This window comes from Rhinolophus sinicus, linkage group LG04 (assembly GCF_036562045.2).
Source record: "Rhinolophus sinicus isolate RSC01 linkage group LG04, ASM3656204v1, whole genome shotgun sequence".
In the NCBI taxonomy this organism is placed as follows: domain Eukaryota; kingdom Metazoa; phylum Chordata; class Mammalia; order Chiroptera; family Rhinolophidae; genus Rhinolophus; species Rhinolophus sinicus.
The window spans coordinates 58,089,375-58,114,752 of record NC_133754.1 but is presented as its reverse complement, the minus strand read 5'-3'; the positions used below and the strand labels follow the sequence as shown (position 1 = coordinate 58,114,752).

Sequence of the window (25,378 nt, the reverse complement as noted above, 5' to 3'; positions counted from 1 at the left end):
TCTGTTACTCTATTTTATTATTTTATTTTATATTTTATTTTATTGTGGTAAGAACACTTACCATGGGATCTATCCTCTTAACAGATTTTTAATTATTGTAACTGCCTTGTTTATAGTCCGGTAATTCTATGGGCCCGTTGTCCTGTAGGTACATAGGTGGGGCACAAAAAACCAAACACTTGCTGATGTGACTTGACTGAAACAGCACTGGGGATGTTAAGAAACCCAACCAAGTGATGGCTTATCACATAGACAAGGAGAAGAGCTTTGTTAGTTGCATTTCCCGAAGATGGCCACATTCCTCAACCACCTTCCCTACTTCTCTCTGTGAAAAGGAGTGGATCTACTTAACAGTCCTGCAACGCTCCAACCAGGTGCCCTGAGGAACACGGGAGTGGCTCTCTATCGTGGAGCCATTTATGCTGGATGTGAAGAGCGAGCAGTGCACAGTGTGCAGCTTCCACTGAGAGCCAGAGATAAGCCCCTGTGCACGCACACACACATGCCCTCGCACACAGCCATGAGATGCGGGGCAGGGAAGGGCTAGGAGTCCCCCAGGACATGCATCTGTGGAGGCTGTTGGCTCCTGAACACCTGGCCAGGGTGGAGACAGTGGAGACAGGCAGTGGAAGAGAATGAGCGGACTAGAGGTCCAGATGAGGTCAGAGGCAGAAGAGAAAGGAGACAAGATGTGATCAACAGAATCTGAGCCCTGCACTCAGGGCTGCTAGGTGGCATGTTTCAGGAGATACAGGACAGGGGAGAAACATTTGAGGGGCTCAGCATGCACAGGCTAAACCTGGCAGAAGGAGGCCCTGTGCCCAGCCCAGCCTAGAACTTCCCCAGTCATGGCCTGTGCCTGGTGCCACAGGTGCCCATACAGGGAGCATGCTTGTGAGTGGCCAGGGACATCCATTACACTAGGAGCTTGGGGAGCATAAATAGCGTGATGCAGCTGTCCAGGGTGACATATTAGGCACCAGAGGGTGATAGTGCACAGAATTAAAAATAGGTTTTCTAGGTCTGTAAGGAACCTTGGGGATGTAACTCAACTTGCTGATTTTAAAGCACAGAAGATGACTCAGCTGCACGTGGAATCATTAGGAAAGAGAGACTAGAACCCTGGCCTCCTGGCTCCCACCACAGAGCGGGGTTCTGCTCTGTTTCTGTGTCCACTGGTTAGAGACAGGGCAGACAAAGAAGAGGGAATGGAGGTCCCTGGCTGGCTCCTTCATGGGGCTAGCTACTTCCACTGCTGCTGCAACAATAGCGGTCCTCAAGGGGCAGCAGTGGGGGTACCGGGAGCAAAGGTCAGCCCCCACCAGGGGCCTGGTCACATTTGGGACTCCCCACCATGCTGAACCACATCAAAAAGAATGAGGGGAAAGAGATGGGGTGAGAAAAAAAGGGACAGAGTGGAAAGGAGAAACTGGACGCAAAGAAAAGTAGCCCACTTAGCTTCACAGAAGGGGCCCGATAGGACTTTTAAACCAGCACCCAGCTAATCCACATCAGATCTTGGGCCAAAAGCTCCATGCCCTTTGTTCCTCAACCACTGACTGTTTTACAGATGGGGACACTGAAGCCCAAAAGGGCTCCTGCCTGGCACAGAGCTACACAGAGCACTTGTGACCTGTAGGGGCAGGAATTCAGTGGCTGCCTGAGACTAGATTCTGGATTCCAGCTACTCCACCAGGGAGCCTGTCCCTGGGAGCCTGTGGCTGATGGGAGCTGCAGGGAGCCTCTCTGCAGAGAAGGGCACACCTGTCTTTCTCACTAGTGCTCTCACTGCCCTCAGGGAGGGAGTTTGTAGACACAGACCTCCCACCACCGGAAGAGATGGTTTCATAGTCTTCTGCAGGCGGCTGGAAGGCTAGGCTTGGCTCAGCCTCACTTCCCTCCAGGAGACACTCACCATTCATCTGGGAGGGTGAGGACGAGTAGTCCCGCTCCGTGCGCCGCCGGTCGGGTTTCAGGTTGCGGCTTTGTCTGCCAGAGTTTTCCAACATGTTCACAATCTCACTGCGGTCAATGTTCCTCAGGGCGGCGTACAGGTTCTCCACTGCCGGGAGAAGAGAAGAAGGTGCTTGCAGAGGGAATTCTAATTACAGTAGGGCAGGGTGGGAATGTCGCTGGGGCTCTGAAAATTATGCCAAGAGGAAATGGGAGAAAGAAGGGAGATGACTTATTTTTTTCAGAACATGGAGGCATTGCTCTTTGGTCAGAATCAAAACAAACTTCCTCTTTAGAGAAGATTTCATCACCCTTCAACAGGTCTTTTCCAAACCCTAACAGTGGTCAATTTCAAAGCATGGAAAGACTTTCTTTTTCTTTCTGTCATCTAAGAGGAATACTACAAGAAAAGGAGACTGAGACAGACTGGATTCTATTCTTTTGAAATCCTGGGTCCTTGCCAGTTGATTTCAGATGCAAATGTAAACACTCAATCTCCTCTTGGTGTTTGTGACTATGGGACTTTGACTGAGGAGGATCTGAAAAGAGTGAGACAAATCTTCCCTCCAGATGGGAGAAAAAGATGTTGCTGAGAATGAGAACAGGCTTTGCTCACCCATGCGCTGCCCTGAGAGAACATTTCTCATTTGTTTGAGGAATTCAACAGGAAGTCACACACCCTACACACATGCTGTCATGTAGGGGTCCTGGTGCAATTGTTATATTATTCTGAGGATGGGAAAAGATGGAGGCCAAGATTCTCTGGTATTGTCTTCTGGCAGGATTGCCTAGAAAACCCAGTGACCCTGAGACGGGTGTGTGTGAGAGAGACGGAGACAGTGCAAAAGAGACTGGCTCCCAAGGTCACAGCACAAATGGAATTTGGAGAAAGAACTACTTTGGTGAAGACTATTTCCTGGCACAGACTTTGGAAAGAGAAGTCTTCTTCAGCTTAATGGTACTGACTGTTTGCATTTTTGCCTTCACGGATGACCCAGAGGTTCAACAAGGCTGCGCTCTGCTCCAACAGTGAGTTGGGGTTTTCTACGCGGATCCTGTTGATGTCTTCCACACTAAACTGAAGCTCCCGGGCCAGCTCTGCAAGCAAAGAACCAAGACCAGGTGTGAGCTAAGCCAGAGCTCGGCTCCAGCTCCCAAATACGCTCTGTGGACTGGAACATCTGTAGGGGAGCACCGGAAGTCTCCCTTTGGATTTGGTCTTCCTGCTTACCAAGAAATACCCAGGGAAATGCAGACAGCTACATTTTTATATCTTCAGAAAATGGGGCAGGAGTAAGGGTGCTCAATAAATAGGTATTGAATGAATGAATGAATGAATGAACGCCCTTTCTTCCATCACTTCAAATATGAGATGAGGAGACAGCTTCTCAGCAAGGTTAGCAACTGATGCAAGGTCACAGAACAGGCTGGTGCCAGACCAGGAAGTGGGGTTGAACCTGTTAATGTCTGCTCCAGTGCTGTCTGGGCTATACCAGGATGCCACTGACTTTCCACTCAGAAGCAATTATAACAGAAATGCATTTCTGTATTTATGTTTCTTCAGGGAAAGGCATTATTTACATTTAAAATGAAAATACAAGTTCCCATCTCAATGCAAGGCAATAACACAGAATGTTTCATTTTTCCCCTCCCATTATTTTTTATTTTTCACAGGTGCTTTAGAAGGGAGAACAACATCAACGTCTAATTTCAAGGATGAGGAAGGCCAGAGGGAGATTGATAGTGAGATAAGAACGTGCATGTAACACACACACACACACACACACACACACACACACACACACACGTGCCTTCCCACCTAAGAAGTAGCAGTAGACACTCTTTTTTGCCTTCAAAAAATGAACCTTACTCTGAATTTCTGTTGTTGTGAACTTTTGTCACACTGCCTTTCAGAATGCCATTGCTAAGATTTCTGAGTTTGTTTGAAGCCCTCTCTGCAGGGTGACTGAGTGATAGGAGTTCATTCATATAAAAGCTACCAGAAAAAAGGGGGAGGGCAGAATTAAGTTATAGGACCTGTGATTGAGTAAAGCACATTTTGAGCTTTCACTTTATTTTGCCCATTGCCTTACTTTAAATAAGAGCAACCATTATTTTTGACAAGACATCTGGTAGACTTCAGCTGTTACCGGAGATTATAAATGAAAAATATTGAGACTTGCTCTTTAATTCCCCTTTTCCCTCAGCAATGCCATCCTGTGAGGAAAGGCATGTGTACAGTGTAGGGGGCAGTAGATGGGCCGCCAGGTGACAGGTCTTTTATTGAGTGTTTGTTATTTGTTTGCTGGCTTTTCTGGGTTCTGTCACTAACTAGCTACATAATTAAAGTCATGTCATTTATCTGGGTCTCAGTTTTCCCATCTGTAAAATGAAGTGAACTAGATCAATTCTAAGGTCTCTTGTAATATCAAATGTTGATTCTTTCTTAACAAAGGAAAGCCAGACAGAAGTGTAAGATGGAGCGAGCTACCCCCTTTCCATTGGCCCCCAAAGGCACTGCTTGGGCAACAGACCTATCTAAGCCAATCAGAACAGAAACACAATGGATAGTAAAAAGAGGTTCCGAAATGCTTTCATCAGTTGCTCATTAGAGGGAAGGAGATGTATGGGTGGGTAGGTAGGTATAGACAAGCAAAGTGCTTTTCTACCTCAAATTCTCCAACTCACCTGCCCAACTGAGGCCAAGGTGTTCTGATATAATAGCCATCTTCATATCTGCTCGGTCTGTCCCACTGAGAAAACCTGGGGAGAAGCATTGGATTTCACTCAGTAGCCTCACTGGACACAGACTAGACAGGGGTGAGTAAACGACCTCCGATGGATGCTCAAGTCCAGTGGCGGACCTCACAGTACACCAGGTAGATTGCTAAACCTGTAATGGTCAGGTGGAGATGCAAGCCAAAGGCTCCACCTGCTATATTCATAGCACACTGAGTCCATCGTGTCACATGGAGCTCTTGTCAGGGTGGGGGGAAGCGAGCTCCCTCACAAGCTCCTTGGGAAGGGAGTGAGCACATATCATCACAAAGAGGTTTATACCCTGTGTCGATTCACTGAGTATGCTGTATCTCAGGGCCAGCGGTGTCAAAGTCCTTCTCCTGTCATCGGCTCCGCTCCCCTGCAGAAGGAAGACAAAGAAAGGGTGCTTGGCGTTTCGGGTTATCTTCCTTCGTGGAGAAGGTGATTCAAGCTTATAGACGGTGGGGTGTGGAATGATGCCCGATCCTGGCAAACAGTAAGTACTCGCTTCTTTGGAGCCTGAACACAAAGAGTAGAAGTGTGGGAGGAGGTAGGAGTGACAGGGAGTTGATGAGGCTCGTGTACTTTATTAATAATAATAATACTGGGAAAATCATGTGGCTCTGATCATGTGCCAATCCCTGTTTAATTTGATGCTCACAACTACCTATATGGCAGGTACTATTATTATTCCCATCTCATTGATGTGGAAACTGAGGCATAGAAGGGTTAAACAACTTGCCCAAGGTCACTCAGCTAGTAAGTGGGGGAGCTGGGGTTTGAACTTAAAAAACCAAGTTTTTCTTTCTGGATTCTTTTCTGCTCAAATGGCCTGTTTTTTTTTTTGTTTTTTTTTTGTTTTTTTTTAATACTGGCCTGAGATTTAACATGCTGGCCTTGTGGCAAAGCACCCAGATGCAGAAAAATCCTATTTAGAAAGAGAACTTGATTCACCCTGGTTCCCAAACAGAAGAGAGATTGAGCTGAGGATGTATGAACAGAACCTTGCTTCTTTTCTAGTTTGGCATGGAAGGCTGATAATTGAAATGACAATAGCAAAACAACACCAACAAAAATATGGAGACATATGATCTCTTCAAAGTCCATACAATAGGTACTGACTGTGATACTCCTACAGGTATCGATAAATAAACATACTTGATCAAGACACCTTTGCTGAGCTCAAAGACCTGGGTGTTTGCAAGGGCTGAGACACCAGGGTTCCCTTCTCTGAGAGCCTGGCTCCCTGGGGAAGATAAGCAAATACATGAAAAAGAGGCTCAAAAAAAAAAAAGCAAAAAAAAAAAAAGCTATCAAATAGTTGGGTGGCCTTGAGCGTTATATACACATATGTACCAGGTACTATTAAAAGTGTTTGACCTGATGCCCAGCTCTAAGCCTCAGAAGCCTCAGACAAAGGGTTCCAGGGTGGATGCCTTTCAGACTCCTTTGAACCTTCTAGAAAGAACATCCTAGATAGCTCAGGACCCCCAGTGAACATGCATATGAACACACATATTGCCATCTGACACTGATGTTTTGTTTTGAGCTTTGCAGAAAGGGCCAGGGCAGGCTCTCCCTGGCAGGTCACAGCCAAATGTCCAGAGGAGACCAAAGAGCCTTTCTGTGCCTTGAGGAATTCAAAGGCATCTTTTCAACAGAACGAAATGCTCTATCTGGAGTCTGTGTTGGGACCTCCTCCAGGACCCCATCTCTGGCCGAGGGTCCTTCTTGGTGGCAGCTCACCTTGGTGCAGGGGGGCATGGTGATGTTTAAGTGGCAGAGGATGTGCTGGGTGTCCTCATACTTCATCGCCTTGCGCAGAAATGACAAAGCCCCGCCCGGTTCTCGACTGCTGTCCCTCACCTAAATTCAATCACATGAAAAGAAGATTCAGAGGGCTGTTCTATAGACCACCAGATTGGCTGAGAGATTTGTGCCTCCCAAACTTTCGAGACCCAGACGAAAGATCGGCACCTTTACGGGAATGGCCAAACGGTTCTCCCGAAATGACTGGAAGTGGAAACTCCGCTGCTGGGCAGCTTTTTTGACGGGTACCAGGTTCCCAGAGAGCTCTGCAAACAGGGACATTCCTTCTAAAACCTGTAGGAAGGGCAAAACAAATACAGCTTGGCAAGCAGAAGTGGCCAGATGGCTTGTCCTGCCTTTCAGCTTTGGTCTTTCCTTCTCCACACACCCCCTTTCTACAGCGTGAGGCACAGTGGGTGTGCTCTGAGAAATCCCTAGTTGTATCGGAAAAGGTTGTTTCCCAGGTTATGCTTCCTCACTGGAAAGAGTTTATAATAAGCAGGACCCTCCATGTATCTTTGTGTAGTTGATGAGGGTCGCTGTCAGAGTGTTCTAGAACTCTGCCAGGATATCAGCGCTTATTATGACACATCACTGGGCCCACAGTGGCTCCTCACCTTAGGTGAAACTTCCTTAGGATGCTTCTCAAGAGGGGAGCAAAGAGACACAACCTGGGACCCTCCGCCAACCCCTTTTCCCCCCACAGGAGGATTTTCTGACTGCTTTGGATCACAGTATCCTGGAGAAAACAAACCACGAGTGCCCTGTCCTAGCTCCAGGAGCTTTGCCTCACTGTGAGAGAGGAAGGCCTGCGAGGGCTCAGCAACAAGGGACCCAGGTGCTGTACCTCTATGTCCCTGCTCCGGGCCACCTCAACAAAGTTCTCGTGCTGCTCGAGGGTCTTGTCCACTTTATCATCTGTCATGCAGTAGCAGCGCAGCCGCCCTTCTCGGGGGTCATTCATCTTGGCGAAAATGACGAACTTGGCCATGTAGGGCACTGCCGTCAGCTCCTTGTACAGCAGAGTGGCAAAGTTCACAGCCTCAGCAGTCCGAGGACAGTCTGACAGCCAAAACCTGGAAAGAGGGATAATTGTAATCATGTTCCTAAATGCCCGATGGACAGCTTCATTTCCATCCAGACAGGAGCAACGTGTGACCAAGCGTTGGCCCCTCTAACACTCCTGGAGGTCACGGCAGGGCTTTTAAGTGGAGAGGAGCCGCGGAGGATGCTCAGGTTCGAGCCTGGGATGGGCAGGGCAGGGCATGAGGACGGCTACCTGCACTGACCCCTCAGTGCACGGCCCTGGAGCCCCCTGGGCTGGGCTGGGATGCATCTCACCTGGCAGAGACGTTGGTGGTGAAGGTGGCACACTCGTTGGCATACACGAGCTTGGTTGTTCCTGTTATATCTTCCCATTGGGCTTGATCTGTTCCTCCTGCAACAAGAGCAGAAACGGGCTGAGGACAGTCTTCAGAACATAGGCACAGAGCTTGCCTAAATAGTAAAGGCTAAGCGAGCAAGAGCAGAGATGGGCACGTCTAGATGCGGCCTTGAGTGCACCTATTCTCCCATACTCTCCTCCTCCTAGCAACCTGGAGCACTCCTCCTCTAGGGAACAGAGGGCTCTGCCACGGAGTGCGTGGACTCTACCCAGATGCATCACCCTTCCATCCATTTGAAGAGCACATCACCGGGAGAAGCCAACAAAACACGGGATGATTGTTAGCTTTCCCTTCTCCTGTCGCCCCCTAGTGTGGTCAGAAGGAGGACAGAAGATATGACAGAGGCCAGGGGGCACCTCTCACCAATGACACTGCAGAGCAGGCGCAGGCTGGTGGTGTCTCCCTCCCCACTGTCCCGTGGATTGTCCGTCCAGGAAGGAGGGAGCGGGATCCGAAGCCCGATGGGGCGGTGGAACTTCCGGCGCCGTGGCTCCACAGTGACAATGGGGCTGAACGTGGCTTGGTTGCCCAGGAGTTTGGTGACTAGTTCATCTGGTACAGGCTGGGCCTGCAAAGTGCCAAACGGGGGACACTCATCCCCAGAACAACCCAGCTCATGAACAGGAGGCAGCACCATCCTCTAAGGGAGAGTGGGCTGTCTATGCAGAGTGAAAACGCTCCGGGAGTAGGGGGGTGTCCCCTGACAGTTGACCACAGGGCCTGCTTCAGGTCTGACATGACTGCTTGGCCCTCCTTTCTGAGCACTTTCTCCCCCTTCCCCCACTGCTCCTCATTCCTGGGATGGTACCATCTTTACTCAGCATGAGGTACCCGTCCAGAAAGCCATGTGGATTAATGCATTATCTGGGGTTTTCTGAAACCCACCCAACTTTCTTTTGAGCTTTAAGATCAAATCTCTCCCTCAACTTTTCAGGCGTTGGACAAAAATGGGGATGTCCAGGGGACAACGGTCCTTTTCCTGAGGCCCTGAACTCCTTCCACCTTCCATGAACTGTCTGAGTGGTGGTAGGGGCACCCCAACTGGTGAGGAGAGGAGGGCTGTGTCACCTGCAGAGCCAGCTTCACTTTCTTGGTGACAGCATTTTCTGGGAATGTCGCCTGCACCAGGGGGACCAGCTTGCTCCTCAGAGAGCCTCCTTCAGGGCCAATGGTGTCATAGTCCTGGCAGAGCCGTGACATGATCACGAAGTACAGGGGGAAGTCCGTGGTGATGATGCGGCAGACCCTCTTCTTCTCCAGCTCTTCCAGACTCCCTAGCTCTGGAAGCACACGGCATGGTGGCGCCAGCCCGGTCATGCTGAGTGAGGGGTCCAGAGACCCCTCAAGCCCAGCTTCCAGGCATGCCCCCTCCCCAGGACCCAACAATGGGGCTGAGCTGCCTGGAGGGAGAAATCTCTGGATCCAAAAGGTCCAGCAGAAGGAGATGCAGGTGGCAGTCAGGGGCCAGGTGCTTACTCAGATGCCCTAAGGACTGGGAACTGGACCTCATGGGGCCATCTCTAGTCTCTCAGGGCTCCCCAAACTCCAGGTGGCCCTGGCGGCCCACCCCAAAAGTGCAACCTCAAATCCCATCTTCCAGAAGGAGGGCACCCGCTCTGGGATCCCGGGGTCTCCGTTACCTTCGTCCATCCCGTTGAGGATCTGATCCAGGTAGCTTTCTCCATAGCGGCTTTTGTGTTCCTTCCACACAGAGCCGTTTTCACTCCGCAGCACCACGAGCTCACGGTCCCCGCGGCCGTGGGAGGCAAAGTGGGGGATCTCCACAATCACAGGGCTGAGGGGACAGAGCAAATGGTGGGGAGATATCTGGATGTGGGTGTTCACAGCTTGCGGGCAGGTGGCCAGCGGCAAAGGGAGGGAAGCACAGGTGGGGCAGGGCAGTTGGTTCCTGCCTGGAGCAGGAAGGGGTACCGTAGCCCCAGCGGGGGCCCCAGCTGTGGGCAGGTCCCAACAGTGGAACAGATCTATGCAGTTTTCCTGTCACTCACCACCATGCCCCTATCTCATTCCTCAAGGCTGAGGCTCAGCCAAATAACCTTGCCCTTGGACCCGATCTTCGGAACTGGCCTGAAATCTCTAGACAGGGGACTGAAGCTCTCTGAGCCTCAGCTTCCTCTTCCATCAATCAGCGATAATGGCATGTCTTTTGCAGGCAGGCTTTGAGGAGTCCATTTAAAATGGAAAATTAACCCGAAAGCCTTCTGCAGGCTGCTTTACAAATGGTAGATGAAGGCTCGGAAGTGGGGACAGGCAGTGGATGGAGATGGGAAGGCAGGGCCTCCGGGGTAAGATCTGTCCCGAAGTTACAGCCATGGTGCCTGAAGCATAACAAAGCTCCTAGTAGAAGCCCAGCCTGCCTCAGACGGGGTGAGGAACGGGACTCTGAAGCCCATTGATCTTGCCGTCCTTGGGGGCAATGCTGTAAAGCTGTCTTCTGTAAGACCATTTCCGAGCTGAAATAATTAAACCCTTGGGGGCCCCCAAAGTAGCCCTGTCTTCTCCGTCCCTTCTCTGGTGTCATACAAGATTTGAGGGTATTAAGCTCCACCTGGCCTATGGACTCCTTGGTGTACCAAAGAAAAGGCAGTGAAAAGGGGAATGAGAGCTCTGGGTTCTGTTCCTGTCAGGATAGTAACGAGGTGAGATGGGGCTCTAGGGCTTGCCTCACCCTCTGCCCTATGGCTAGATGGTTCTGGGTAGTTGCTGCTGAGGTGGCAGTAATGGACCAGCAGGGCAGGGACAGGTTAGGGGCACGCTGCACACGCACACACAGAGAAAGAGAGAGCCCTCTTACCTCAAGAACTGGGCCCCCGTGGGCCCCAGTGCAATGATCCTGCTGGCCAGGCCTTCCTCCTCGGCCAGTGGGGGTGGTGTGCTCAGCTTCTGCGGCTTGACCAGGCGGCAGGTGATGCGAGTGGGGGCGGCACACGTCCGCGGTGGGATCACCACCCTCAGGCCGTTGTGACGGCTCCCCCTCATAGAGCCTCCCCGGGCGTCCACCATGAAGCTCACCAGAAACCTAGGGCACAGGCAGATCCATGTTGGGCCTCTGTGCACTGTCTCTGAGACAGGGAAGGTGTGGGCCCGGATCCCTGTCACAGGGGTCACTCACCCTGTGTGGACGGGGCTGGCCACCGGGCTGATGTTATCTGAGGTCTCCGTGGCTGGGCTGCTGGGGATGAGCGAGTCTTCATCATACTCTTTAGAGGCCTGAGGAGGAGAGAAAGGCCACTGTCCCACTGCCTCCCAGGCCACAGGGGCTGGTCCAAGGCCAGCTGATATTGTGCCCGGCAGGGGAGGCTCAGGAGCACCTCCTAGCCAGAAACATGTGGACCAATGGAGGCAGTCCTCGCACACACTCACCACTGGCCCTTTTGGGACAAGGCATGCCTGAAGTCTAAAAGGAAGCATGGGCTTCTTCCTGCCGTCATGGCTGCTCCTTGGCTCAAGACCCTGGGATAGAGCCCCGGAACACATGCAGCGGGTCCTCACTCCACTCTGGCTTCAGTCGTACGTCCTGCACCCACGGCTGACCTACCCACCCTGCTCTCCAGCTATGTACTTCAGCATGAAACCTCTGCTCTACGTGGCTTGCTGTTCACACTAGAACTGGCAATGGACTCTGCACCACCACCTACTTGCTGTTTAGTTTTGGGCGAGCTACTTGCCCTGTAGGCACCTGAGGTACATGAGATGAATGGAATAGATCCTTGCCCTTGGGGGGCTTCCTGTTTCCTCATCTGCAAACGAGATGGTACCCTGTCCCACAGTAGCATTGCAATTGTCGGGTCATGGGGCCGCCTCACACAGGGTTGTATACATCGCAGGGACGCATGAAAATTAGCAGGGTCTGAATCTGGCCCGGGCCCCCTCCAGGTTTTTTCTTAACTCTGCTCTTACTCATGCTTTCCCATCGGTGCAGATGCCCTGCCCTCTCCTTCGCTTGTCCAATTCCATTCACTTTTTTCACATCTCTCTTCCTTCATGAATCTTTCCTGTTGAGTCTAATCTGGATAAACTCACACCACACAGTTGAACACTTTGATATTTATCCTTCCTGCATTCTGTGTTAACTGGTTTCTCATATCTGAGTACACCAGTTGGACCATAAGCTCCTAGAGGCAGGTATGGGTCTCATAGTCCACATAGTAGGACTCCAGTAAACACCTGCTGAGTTGAGTTCATGATGTAAATGAAGAGTCAAAGAGAATGGGTTGGTCAAAGGACAGCAGGACCGGTCCACTTGGCAGCTTTCTCATCTCTGTCTTTGGAAGCATTCAGGGAGTGTGCCTCTGCAGTCCTGGGGCTGTATCTGACCATATCTGCCAGGTGCCACTCAGTGAGTCACACCAACATCCATCACTATGCTACGCCCAGCAAGGAGTAGCTGGTTGGACAGCTTCACAGCCGGCTTATCCCTGTACGCCATTTGGGTCCAGGTTATGGCTGCTGAGTTCCAACACACACCCTTTCAAGTGGCAGAGGAAGAGGTCAGCCTTTGCTGGGACACAAACACACTTAGGTCAGTTATCAGGGCTTGGGCAGTCATTTCCAGCCTCCAAACACCACATTGCTTTCTTTTTATCCTAGAAAGCCCCCTCACCCTGGAAAAAAGTGCCAAATGGCATAAAATTAAAATATGGGGAATTAATTTTTTTTAATCTCTTTTTGGGACAAATTCAGGTGGCAACCAGGGAAGCCACAAAATAGGATAGTATAATGAATAACAGCCCCCACTGGGAACGTTCTCTCTGACACCCTTTTCTTTCTGTATTGGCATTTTAAGCTTCCAATAATCCTTTGAGGAAGGTGAGGCAGAAACTGTTCCCTTTTTTACAGATGTAGAAGAAAACGAGTGCATAGTTCCATGACTTGCCATAGTTTCTGGCAGGGACAGGCTACAGTCTCCAGCTCCCTCTCCAGCACTGCGACCCACTGCCCTCATGGGTGCAGACCGCGTGTGTACAGGGGTGGTGGCCATGAGAACATGGGCGGTGAAGCCAAACTTCTAGTGTCAGTTCTCAGTCTCACTCGTTACCGGGCCAGTGTAGTGATGTTTCACAAGCCGTGGGCTGCAAGCCGTGGCCTCGCTGAGACTCCTATCAGTCATATCTGGGATAATGAGACTATGACAGCACTACAAAAAGCACATGGAATCACGGATCTGCAAGGCTTGGTAAATGTTACAAGGTTTACAACTCTTAGTTCCTATCATTCTGCAGATCTTCTCAAAGTAATTGTTGTCTGGGGGTCCCCATTCTCTGCAAAAAGGAAAATAAGAGAAATGATGCTTCTTACTTGTTCTTGATCTTCTGATCTGATCACCACTGTCTCGGGTGTGACACACGGAATCCTGGGGATGGCTGGAGATTCTACCCTGTGTGCCAAGAATATTGGGAAGTCAAAGAGATGATCCTCTAAGTAGCCCCCCGTCTTCTATGGGAGGCCTACCTCTGTACCCCTGTAATAACATACCCAATCTGCCCCTCTCACTGTAGCACATGCAATACAACTCAACCTCTACGCACTGACTAACCTCTGCCCTTCATCTCAAAGCCTTTCCCGAGAGTGCCCTGTTCTTCACAACCTCGCCAAAGGAACTGCCTCCTCCACAAATCTTCTCCCGCATTCATCACCCCAATTCTTATCCTGCATTGCTACTCTGCAAACACGTCTTGGTGTTTGTTTGATCCTACCAAATAAATCTGCAAGTTCTTTACGGTCAGGAGCCAAGTCTCATATTTCTTTCTAATTGATGTTCAATAAATACTAATTGATTACATACTCTGGTCATTTCACCTCCCACTTGTTCCACTGTCCTGTTTTGTATAAGCCATGGGACTAAGCTGGCACACATCTGTCTCTTCAGAAAACATCGAGGGCCCAGTGTTTCTACGCAGTTGTCAATTTTAGATTTATGTGCAAAATATCCCTGTGTACTAATGTACCTATAGCAGAATAACTCAGAGCATCACAGGGAGGAATGAGAAATGTGTTCCAGGCAAACACAGACCCTTTGTGGGTTTCCCCTAATGGACCGCACTGACAGGGAGATGTGGTCAGTGATTGAGTTTAGTGTGCCAATGTGTATTTTAGAGTTTCTAATGTGTATTTTCCTCAGTGGATTTTTTCTGGTGAGAAGCTGAGACTGCATGAAAGGGAGAGGGGGTGTGCATATGAGACGGTGAATGAGGGGAGGAAGGAAGTTGGGAGGCAAGGATACCGGAAAAGGAAGGGAGACATTCCCAGACAGCATGCTGTAGGGAAGGCCTCCATGCCCCCGCTTAGCGGTCAAGGACAGAGCTAATTTATCCTAAGGTGCTGGACCCACGTCCAACCCAGCAGCGTTCTATCCTTGTCAGTGGCACATGCAGGGCGGGGCCTTCTTGTGACTTTTCCTGGCTCTGGAACCCTCCTACTCTGAGTTCCAGGGCTGGACCTCAGCCATTCCCGCTGTGAGCACTTCTTACACTTGGTCTAGCTTCGGCACAAAATCCAGCAGCTCTTTCTCTTCATCTATATCCCTGGATTCCTGCTTCTCAGCCTTGGAGCCAACAAGTTCTTCCCCTGAAACCACACAAGTTTAAGTGAGTGACACGATGGAGATTTCCTCTTTCTTTTTAAAAAGCTTTGCCTGGTCCTCTCAATGCTGAGGAGTAGAGGAAGGTCTCTGATGCTTGAGGGGGATCATTAGCAACGTCTTTGACTAGCCCTGCTCCTCTAGTCCTGGTATATAAAGCAGGGCAACCAGCTCCTAATATCTTAGTCTGTACCAGGTTTTGTAGAAGAAAAAAACAACTACAACCAGAAAGAACGGTCTTTGCTTGACATGTTCCAGTTCCAAACAGCCATTGAGGGGTGTGCAATGACACCGAAGAAAGGACTGTTTTCATTGTTTTCCACACCACACACTACAAAAAAATAAGCTACAAAGGAACTGAACCCATTCATTTTGAAGGGTTGTAGGGTTCTTTGTAACCATGGCAGGTAGAAGTTCATTATTTCCTAAGCCCATTACCAAGAGGTTCAAACTATGTCTGCAACCCAGACTGCCTCTTTGTTTCTCTCTCCTTGCTTGAACTGGAGTTGCAGCCCTCGACCTTGCAGTGTCATTTACTGTCACTTAGTAGTGAGTGTCCTGGATTTGTGATCTGGAGCTGACAGAATGGATAACAACAGCTCATGCAGTTATGATCACAAACACAGTGGCATGGGCACAGACACAGAGATGGACAGGCAGGAGCTACCCGCCAGGGCATGGATCTTATGGGTGTACATTTCCTGTTTTAGTCAAGCTCCTGGCTCCAGATTGTTAGCCGTCAGAGGAGGGTGGAAAGCAGGAATGGATTAGTGAGAGCTTGGATTGCTTAGGGTGAAATGCACTTGTGAGAAAGGACCACAGGGAACAGAAAGTGTTTCATACCCATTATAGTTATATGAGCAGTTCCTGGAAAGCAAAGAAGAGTCAAGTTTAAGAAAGGACAGGATTGAAGTCAGTTAAAGCAAGAGGCATATTACCAAAGGGGACACAAGGAGAGCTTTAATCATCTAGTTGACAAAGTTATGAAACCAACAGCCAGAGAGACAACCCAGTCCAACCGCACCACTTACACCCTAAGAATATCATTTAAACTTAAGTGAGGAGATAGGCTTCTCAGGGGCAGGAAAACTACTACCAGCACTCTGTGGTTCACAGAAGTTGAAACTATAGTAATTTCATAATAATGGATATGCCCCAAAACTTAATGACCCATTATGTGGTCAGAAAAGCAGCTTATTAAAAGGAATTCATACAAATTTTAAGCAAATAGCTTGTTATTCATTCAAAGCAGAAGGAAAGCATCAGGCAGAATTTTATGACAGTTCTTTATAGCGCTAGAGTTGATTTAAGTAGAATTATATTCAATGCATAATATATGCAAACACATATATATTTATGAAACAAGATTTTTGTATTTTAATCTCCGAGATATAGATTTTCCTTCTCCTAAAATTACATTAAAGGAGTAATTTTGATAACAGACAACATCTTTAAAAAACAATTCTCTCTGGTTTTAATTCAGACCCGCAGACTTGGTTGTGTTGTAAGGACCCTTGAGTACAACATGGCAGCTGACAGGAAGCCGTCAGGGAGTACTCAGGCAGTGGACAGGAAGCACTCAGGGAGTACTCAGGCAGCTGACAGGAAGCACTCAGGGAGTACTCAAAGCACCATTATGTCCCCTGACTTTACCCCGACTTCTGTTCATTCCCAGACTTTACCTTCATCTTCAGAGACATCCAGGATCTCATCTACTGTCTCAGGGAAACTCATCCGGTGCTTGTCGCTGACTAACTAAAATGAGAAAAAGCAGAGATTTCAACTCAAATAGAGCAGTGGGTCCTTTCCCCAATCGGCAGTTACCTGGTCAAGACTGTGGAGACAGGAAGGAGGTGGGAAAGGAGGTGTGTCCCAAATGAAGACAATTGGAGCTAAGAGACTCTCAGCCTGGAAGCTGAGGCCCGACAGGAACCACAGGAGGGATGAACAGGAAATGCCAGCTTCCCATTGCCTAGTCCCTGCCCTAACCCCATCTTGCCCCCTAGGTCTAGTCACAACCCAAATTTCTTCTGCCACTAGGTGGCAGTAAAATTCCTTCTGATGGAGGAAACACCCCCACAACTTGGTGTGGCTCTTTCTACCGGGTGTCCTCAGTAGAACCCCAGAAAACCTCTACTTTTAACTGAGAAACACATAGGGGCACCCTGTCTGTTAGGCTGTGTGTGTTTGGGAGTGAGGGTGTGGGGGGAAAAGCAGACATACCACGACACTGGGTTCATCCGTGACAACCTTGAGCACATCCGTTACAGAAATGTAGCCCAAACGCTTGGCTATTGCAAGAGGTGTGGTTCCATTCTGGGAAAAATAGCAGAGAGAGGTGAGATCATGAAAATGGAGTCTAGGAGAAAAGCCCGCCCCCTTTACAGAATCCGAGCTCACATTCTAATTGTTCAGAAGGGTCTAAGTGGACAAACTGCACGTTGGAACCCAGAGCAGGACCCCTGCACATGAGCCCAGATGTGTGTTAGGTGTTAAACGGGGTATGGGAGAGAGAAAGGCAGTGATACTTTAAATCTGTAGCATTGAGTGTGGGAGCCTTGAAATGAGAGCATAGAAACCTTGCCAGGACATGTCAAAAACTGCCAAGAGGGAACCAACTGGGAAGGAATGGGTCAGGAAAGCACCATGTGCCATTTAGTGGGGAGGACAGGGCAACACTGTTCCCGGCTCTCAATGCCAGCTCTTTGGGTATCAGTAACTGAGCATTAAAATTATTAAAGTCATCCATATACTTCAATGAACTCCTTTCAGGCCAATCAGAAACCACAAATCACCAGAAATAGGGGAGGGATATATTTTCTACTCTGATTTTAAGAGAAAGAGCGAAGTGAAAATAAACTGATACTGAGGCTTTGTTTTTCTTTTAAATCCTCTAGTTCCAGGATGTGCCCCAGACCCCATACAGGTTCAGCCCCATCCACCATTACAATTTTAGAAACCACATCTATAATCAAAGGCCCACACACTTTCTGAGCTGGAAGCAGCCATGGAGATAATCTAGCAAAGCCTGCACATTGTCCGATATGGAAGTTCATACTCAATGATCACAGATGCTGCTAAAAACAACCCTGAGGCCCTGAAACATCATGAACCACCCAAGACATTTGGTTTTGTTCACTTGTACCATACTGAAAGCAGCTTCACATATTTTAGAAATGGTTTCAACAATATTTAAACAAAAATAAAAGGGGGAGGTAAATGGTGCTTCAAAGGATAGCCTTCAGTTCACCAGAAAGAGAAGCGAATCACAACAGCCCATGTTATGGGCTGTTACCCAGGCAGCTGCGCCCTCACGGTACTGCATCACGTCTCGGCCAAGACGTGCAGTAAGGGTGTCAAGTGAGCCTCTGTGGTTATGGGATGTCTCACAGACCTGCCCAAAAGAGTGGTTTTCCGAAATCAGGAAATGGGTGGGTACTCACCGAGCTGACTTCGTTTGGGGAAGCACCATTTTTGAGAAGCAGTGTCACAATGTCCGTATGTCCTTGTTGGGCTGCCTGGTGCAAAGGGCTGTATCCTAGCTATAAAGCGAGGTAGACATTTTGGCAGGATTAGCTAGCTCCAAGATAAACAACTGCCCACATACTACAGAGCCTATCCATCTTCTACGTGCAACATAAAAAAGTGCATTTTCCCCATGTCCTCCTCCAGGGTCAAAGCTGACAATTGTGGCAGAGCCCGGGTCTGCCCAGAGCCACCCTGGCTGCACCATAATTTGGCATTTAAGAAGTGTCAGCATAGGAGTCAGGCCTGAGGCATCCCTGTACCTTAGTCTTGGCATTGACGTCTGCATGGTGCTGTAGCAGAAACTTCACCAGCTTGATATTTCCGTAATGACTGGCCACATGGAGGGGAGTGTAACCCATCTGAAAAGCAAGAGATGAGAGGGGGGGACTAGCAGGGCTTCTGGGCACACCAAGAGCCACTATGAGCTGCGCGTGAATGAAACGGCTCATTAAAAGAGAGGACGAATGGGGAAACCCTTTGGAAGCTTGACAGCTACACTAAGGTGTAAGCTACACTGCCATGGCCAGTCAGATACTATGGGCCTGGAGAGGAACAGGGCTCAGTGTCAGACAAGTGAAGTTCAAGATGCCTAGGAGAGATCCAAGTAGAGTAGGTGACGAGAAAACTGACGCTGAGCCCTGTGAAGAGCTTTAGGTGAGGATGCCTATAGAAAATTGAAAGCCTTGGCGATGAGCGAGGTCACCGAGGATAAATACAGAGAGAAACAGGTGGGCCCCACATACTGAGCAACACCTGCAGGGAGATCAGAGGACTGTGAGGGAACAGCCAAGAGGTAGGAGGAAAACCAGGGGATCTGTGCTACGGAAGCCAAGAATGATCGTCCAAGGAAGGAACAGTCATCAGGCCCTTTGCTGGGAAAGGGGCACAGATGAGGACAGATGGTGGCTTGGAGATCTCTGCCGAGCCCTACAAGAGCAGACTTATTTCTACTAGAAAGGTGAGAGTCCATTGTAAAACCCCCCAAAAGGCTGTCTGAGTTGCTGAGTTGTAGTGTAATGGAATTTATAGGAACTGGTCATTGCTTGAAATGAGTGGGCTTTGGGTATTTATTCATTTGTTTTTTGGCTGCAGAGTAGACAATTTTCAAGCAATCTGTCCTGCTGAATATTTTGGTGCTTCCTCCAAAGGCCGACTAGCCAAGGCTCTCTGAACCATTTGGTCCTAAGTGCCCTAGGGGACCTGGCTGAACCTCAAAGTAAGGATATGGCTTTGGGACCCCCAAGTTCTAACCTACAGTATACAATCTCTTAGGGCAGGACCCCAAAAGACAAAACTGGGCCTAAAAACGAAGCCTTAAAGATCCAGAACATTCTTGGTTTTCAAGCAGATTCCTGTTGAAGCTGCAGGCAGTGGGGGGATAAAATACAGTTTCTAGACCTTTCTCAGAGGGACTTCAACATCATGTTGTTGATTGGTGTTCCTGGAGGGGGTTGGGGTTGGAGGGGGTGTCACTTTGTCCTTTTAATGCAGTTGCCTTGTGGTGAGAAGGAACGAAATGCCACTCCTTCTCTCACCAAAGGGAAACACTCTCCTCTCTTTGTGCTCCATTTGCTTCTCCGGGGCCCCTCTCACACCAGAAACCACATTGGGCTGCCTCTTCCAGCTCTGACAATCACCTCCTCGCAAATGCCTTGAGCAGATTCTGCTGCCTTGTTGTGCCCTCGGTTCTCACCTCACGGAGCTCCTTGCACACCAGAGAGGTTCAAAGAAAGCTGAACTGAATTTAACTAAATGTTGGAATAAAATGGGCTGAATTTTCAAGTGAATCCTGGGAAGCCTGACATCTTGACACCCTGCTCATATAAGACAGGACTTGGAACCATGATTAAACATTCCTCTCAGTTTCTCGCTATAGAGGCCCAAACAAAGGTCCAGCAAACTTCAAAATTCCCCACCGGAAAGTAAGGTAATTAGGATCAATGCCTTCAAAACTCTGCTGCCACCCCGAGGAAGTGGCAGAGAAGAATGTGCCAGTGGGTCCTTGGGGTTTCAAGCACCGTGGAGGAGCCAGTTCTGAAGCATGGAGACAGGCACTGGGCAGGACGAGGGGTGCACACAGGGAGGGCGGGGAGGGAAGCCCATGAGGACAGAGGCGCGGCTGCCTGCCTTACCCGGGTGGTGGCATCCACCGTGACACCGTGTTTGATCAGCACGTCTGCCACTGGAACGTGGCCTTCTTGTGCTACCAGATGGAGAGGAGTGAGTCCACTCTGGAAAGAAAAAGAAGTTCATCATCGTGTAGCCAGTAAAGAATTCCAGACCACAGTGAAAGAGCACTGATGTCTGGGAGCTGAACATCAGTGGGAGGTGGCTCTGCAGCCACCAACCAGCTATTTGACCTTGGACAAAGCTCTTCCAGCTCTGGACCTCCATAGCTTTATCTAAAAAAATGAGGTGGTTAAACTAAATCACAGGTCAGCAACATTTTCTATTAAGGGCCAGACAGTCAATATTTTAGGCTCGTGTCTATTGCAACTACACAACTCTGCAGGTTATAGTGAGAAAGCAGCTATGGCCAACACATAAACAACTGGGGCATGGCTGTGCTCCAATAAAACTTTATTTACACAAACAAGTGGTGAGCCAGATTTGGCCCAAGGCTATATGACCTCTGAACTATATGAGCTTTATGGTGCTCTCCAATTGTAACATTCCCTATTTCCAAGATTCAAGATGAGCTTCAGAGCCTTGGTTTCATTACTTAGAAAATAGGAATCGTCATTGACTTATTTCAAGGGCTAAGCAGGGATCACTGGAGAAAACACAGATGAAAACATGTTGAAAAGCATGACGTGCCATTGAAATGCAGCATGTGATTTGATCACAGCCAGTGCTGTACTATAAAAAGGATGGAGGAGCTCCCTGGGACTAAAAACATAGTATTCTTGGAGTTCTCATCATGAGGATGGAAGTGCCCCAGAGATACTGTTTGATATGTACATACTCCTACAAAAATGTCAGAAAAGTCTTCTCTCCTCTATATCCCGCCTCAATCCACTTTACTAACTGTGGGACAAACAGAGCTGCAATTCCTCTGCAGTCAGAGGCAGTGGACAGTGCCTGTCCTGTCTTCAGGGACTCTACCTGCCCTCCTCTGCCTTCTGCACTTTCCCCCAGGCTGACCGGAGGCCCACCAGCATACCCCTCCCCAGCTGAAGCTTGAGCAGGCAAGGCATCTCCCTCAGGCCTGGGGGGTTGGCCGAAATGTGAAGAGGCCACGATTGAGCAGTTCCCAGGTCATCCCAAGTCTCTGGGTGCCCTGTCTGATTCTTGGGATAACACAGTAATCTGCCTCATGAGGGCTGTGAGTGGATGAGTGAGGATGTCTCCAGAGAATTGCTAGCATTCTTAGGGCTCCTTACAGACCCCACTTTAAATGGCACATGGAAGAAACCAAGAATCCCATCCAATGTAGGGGTCCTACCATAACACTTCTCTCCTGGGGGTCACCTGTCCAAATCTGTACAAAAAGAGCCAATGGAGCCACAGGTTTTTAAGAAATCTTAAGTTACCCTTAAGATTTCTGACACTTTGTTGTGTTCATTTATCATCCAAAGAAGTGGCTCTTCATATTGTATGATTCCATTTATATGAAATGTCCAGAATGAGCAAATTCATAGTGACAGGAAGCAGATTAGTGGTTGCCAGGGGCTGGAGGGTTTGGGGAAAATGGGAAGTGACTGCTAACGGGTATGAGGTTTCCTTTTGGGGTGAAGAAAATGTTCTGAGATAGTGGCGATGGTTGCCACTGAATAGTACAAAAACCACTGAACAGTATAATTCAAAAGGGTGAAATTTACAGTATGTGAATTATATTTCAATAAAACTGTTTAAAAAAGAAGTGATTCTTAGTCTTTCTTGGGTCATGTATTCCTTTGAGAAAATGATGAAAACGATGAAGACTTCACCTAGAAAAATGCTCACCTGCCTGTGTACAACCTTGGAAGGTTTCAGACTCATATGCTAATAGTTCCTGGATTGAGAACTCCTAATTTAATGTATAGGGTGGCATTTAAAAAACTATCTCCCCCAGAGAAAAAGAATATTTAGTACCAAATTACTTAATACATTCTTGAATGTAACACTGGCCTATATTTGAAAAAGAAGTGTACTATGGATTTTAATATTGATTTTTTGTAGATTCTATTTAGAAAGATCTATTTAGAAAGAATCAGCAAAGGCTTTGGCATCAGACAGGCTCAGGGTCATGCAACCTTGCAACCTTGGGAATAAGCAACCTCTTGTAAGAATTACACACACACACACACACACACACACACACACACACCACCTAATTCAGAACCTGGACACACAGTGGGTACTCAATATTCAGACATAATCTAGTTAGCTAACACTAAACCATTAATGAGACCACAGGGCCAAACCAAAGATGCCATGTTTACCTTGTTCCCCAGGTTGCCATTGGCTTGTTTGGAGAGTAGCAGGGCCACCATTTCTGCATGACCCTCCTGGGCAGCCAGGTGAAGGGGTGTCACGCCTTGCGCTGACTCTGTATTAGCCGATGCCCCATACTGCAGCAAACTGCGGGCCACCTCGATTTGGTTCTGCTTGGCAGCAATGTGCAAAGGGGTGTAGCCATTCTGAAACAGAAGAATAGTTCCAGGAATGTTGAGTTGACAATATGAGTGCATGCCTTAAATTTTAAATCCTCTGAGGCAGGTCTAGACCTGGTTCTTGGCCTACTGGACACTCATTGAACAGAGCTGGTGTCATCCAGGAGGGCCACTTAAGTAAATAAACAAACAAACAAACAAACAAACCAAGTTCATGTGATTTGGAAAGGCACCCACACAACTCAGCAAATGTCCTGTACGTTTTCTCACCATCTATTTTCTGTTATCACGCTCTGACAAACTGCTGTGCAAGAAGTGCTGTCACCAACAGATGCTAGGATGCAATTAGGCTGCTTCTAGAGCAACTAGAAGGCTAGGTAAGCAAGAAAATAAAGGGTTCCCATTTCCTCCTTCCTGCATTAAGAACCAACCCCCCAACATTGCATAAAGGAAAAGGAACAGAGCCTGTTTTTTTTTTCCCTGTGCAATTGGGCCAAGTGCTCCCCCGGGCTTGCCAGCTTTAGGCAGGTGGTATAAGAGGACATGCTCCTAGTAAGGGACTTGGGGACGCGGCATCAGTCCTTGTTCCACTCTAACTAGCCATGCAACGGGGGCAAGCTATTCAGCAACCTCTGGACTTCCGTTTGTATTTTGTAAGCCACTGAGAGTGGATAGTAAGACGCACCTTGTTCTTAAAGTTGTTGAATAGATCAAATCTATAAGGTGGAGGTGCTTTCCAAAATTAAGACATACAAGTAATAAACCTTTGTATAGTTTGGCAGGGCACTGGTTCACAAGATGTTTTGGGTCCATGATGATAGATGGAGGAGCTGGCCCCAGAGTTAATCAGCTGTGTTACTGTTTATGTAGCTGGCTTTTCTTTTTTCTTTTAGTTTTGGTAGGAAGACGCTGTCAATGAGGGAAAGCAACGCATGGGTTGACATTCTGACGCAAGCGCCTTATCCCACTGTAGACAGGTGACAGTGATTTGCTCATCACTGCTAGAAACCATTTTCACTTACATTATCCGTTTTGAGCTTCACTACAACCATGTACAGCAAATAAGGCAGGTGTTTTTATTATGACCCCACTTGGTAGGTAAAGAGGCCAATTCTCGGAGAGCCTAAGTGCCTTATCTAATGTCACATAGTAAAGGAAATAACAAATGAGCCAAGCCTGGCCTTCCGACTCCAGATCCCAGGTTCTATCAGCTGGAGCAGCACTTCTCAAACTTCAGTGCGTCTAAAATCACTTGGGATCTGGTTCAAATGCAGATTCTGACTCAGAAGCGCTAGGGAGGCCCAAGATTCTGCATTTCTGACAAGTGCCCCTGTAATGATGACGCGGCTGGTCCAGGGGCCACACTTTGAGTAGCCAGGACCCAAAGCATTCCGGGCTAAGGGGGATGCCAGGCTGCGGACCTCCAAGCAGGACCCAGGACTTTTTAAGCATATGCCCCCCCAGCTCCAGAGCAGATGGCAGAAAGCATATGGTTCCCCCACACTGGCCAGCATTCTTCTGGCTGTCCCAGAGAAATGAGTCTCCCTTGCCAGCCATTGTCTTATTGGGGAAACCATCATTTCTGATTCTGCCAGAATCACTGATCAGGAACAAGAAAGAGAAAAAGAAAAAGGGGGCTGACCAATATAGTAAAGTCTCAGGTTTAGAGCACTGGGGGACAGGGAGAGATCTATCTGCAAAGTGGACTTTATGGGGAAATGAAAAGTTGTCATATACCCAAAGAATGAAACCGAATTTAAACATCATTCCCTTTAAATAATCATGCAAGATAATTCGTTTGAGCGTTCCTCCTTTTTAATTTGATGTTATGAGAAAACATTAAATTCTTTGTAGAGTGTGTTCCCATAACAAGATCAGCATTTTGATTATAATACAATTAATTAAACAAAATGATTTTTGCACTGTATCAGAACAGAGCAAAGAAAAGAGGTGTGGTTCAGTGGATCAGGCCTGAGATTTGGAGCCATCCCCAAATGAAGATCCTTTTCTCTTAGTATCGGAGAATATCTCCTTCACAGAGCAGCTGTCAGGATGAGACAGGATGAGGCAGCTGAACACCTAGCTGCTGCCTGGCCCATAGCAGGTATTTGGGGCGTAAAAGCAATGATTATTAGGACTTATTTTAATGTACAAAAGACTGTAGTAACTCGAGCAATTTGAAATATATTCATGGAAGTATAATCAGTAGTCCCAGGCCACTTGGGCAGCTGTGGATGTCCACGCTGGCAAGGATAGCACCCTGTCCCGCCAAAGGGCAAGCTGGCCCTGGGGGTGGCTGGGGTTGCCAGGTGACTCCGGTTGAAGTTCAGCTATAACAGCAACTGCCAGTCCCCAAACCAGGACCTAAATGGAATGAATGACCTTCTGTAGGTGACAAAAACAAGGAGCAAGGAGGCAGGAGGGTCAGGGAGAGGTTAGGGAGGGCTAGGTGCCAGCTCAAGGCTCTGCTTTCCCCAGGAAATGAGCTCATCCAAAGGCATGCACACTGGAGAGAGATCTGCCTAAATGCTAAAACATTAGCATCCAAATTAGAAAGGGGAGGGTTTGGTTTGGGTGCAGAGAGATTTGCATGTGAAATTCTACAAAATTGCCAGACGACTTGGTAAACTATTTTTTGCCATGGAAACAAAACCCATCTGTACAGCATTTGTGCTTGGATAAAGCTC

General features: G+C 48.4%; 1 protein-coding gene across 15 annotated transcripts in view; it reads right to left on the bottom strand.

The window, feature by feature from the left end:
- ANK1 (ankyrin 1) overlaps positions 1–25,378 on the bottom strand; it is a 201,730-nt gene that overhangs the window by 28,572 nt on the left and 147,780 nt on the right. For 10 of the 15 annotated variants that reach the window (XM_019742079.2, XM_019742089.2, XM_019742082.2 and 7 more), the window contains 22 exons: positions 22,521–22,718; positions 20,229–20,327; positions 18,357–18,455; positions 18,012–18,110; positions 16,792–16,884; positions 16,251–16,323; positions 15,412–15,435; positions 14,459–14,555; positions 13,287–13,365; positions 11,101–11,198; positions 10,783–11,007; positions 9,608–9,762; positions 9,036–9,247; positions 8,331–8,535; positions 7,864–7,960; positions 7,370–7,598; positions 6,691–6,816; positions 6,460–6,579; positions 5,014–5,092; positions 4,642–4,716; positions 2,920–3,051; positions 1,916–2,062 (listed from right to left, as the gene is read on the bottom strand). In XM_019742079.2, the coding sequence (XP_019597638.1) occupies positions 1,916–2,062; positions 2,920–3,051; positions 4,642–4,716; positions 5,014–5,092; positions 6,460–6,579; positions 6,691–6,816; positions 7,370–7,598; positions 7,864–7,960; positions 8,331–8,535; positions 9,036–9,247; positions 9,608–9,762; positions 10,783–11,007; positions 11,101–11,198; positions 13,287–13,365; positions 14,459–14,555; positions 15,412–15,435; positions 16,251–16,323; positions 16,792–16,884; positions 18,012–18,110; positions 18,357–18,455; positions 20,229–20,327; positions 22,521–22,718 (2,761 nt within the window). The remainder of the gene's footprint in view (positions 1–1,915; positions 2,063–2,919; positions 3,052–4,641; positions 4,717–5,013; positions 5,093–6,459; positions 6,580–6,690; positions 6,817–7,369; positions 7,599–7,863; positions 7,961–8,330; positions 8,536–9,035; positions 9,248–9,607; positions 9,763–10,782; positions 11,008–11,100; positions 11,199–13,286; positions 13,366–14,458; positions 14,556–15,411; positions 15,436–16,250; positions 16,324–16,791; positions 16,885–18,011; positions 18,111–18,356; positions 18,456–20,228; positions 20,328–22,520; positions 22,719–25,378) is intronic. The other 5 variants (XM_019742081.2, XM_019742084.2, XM_019742091.2 and 2 more) reach the window with 1 other exon arrangement.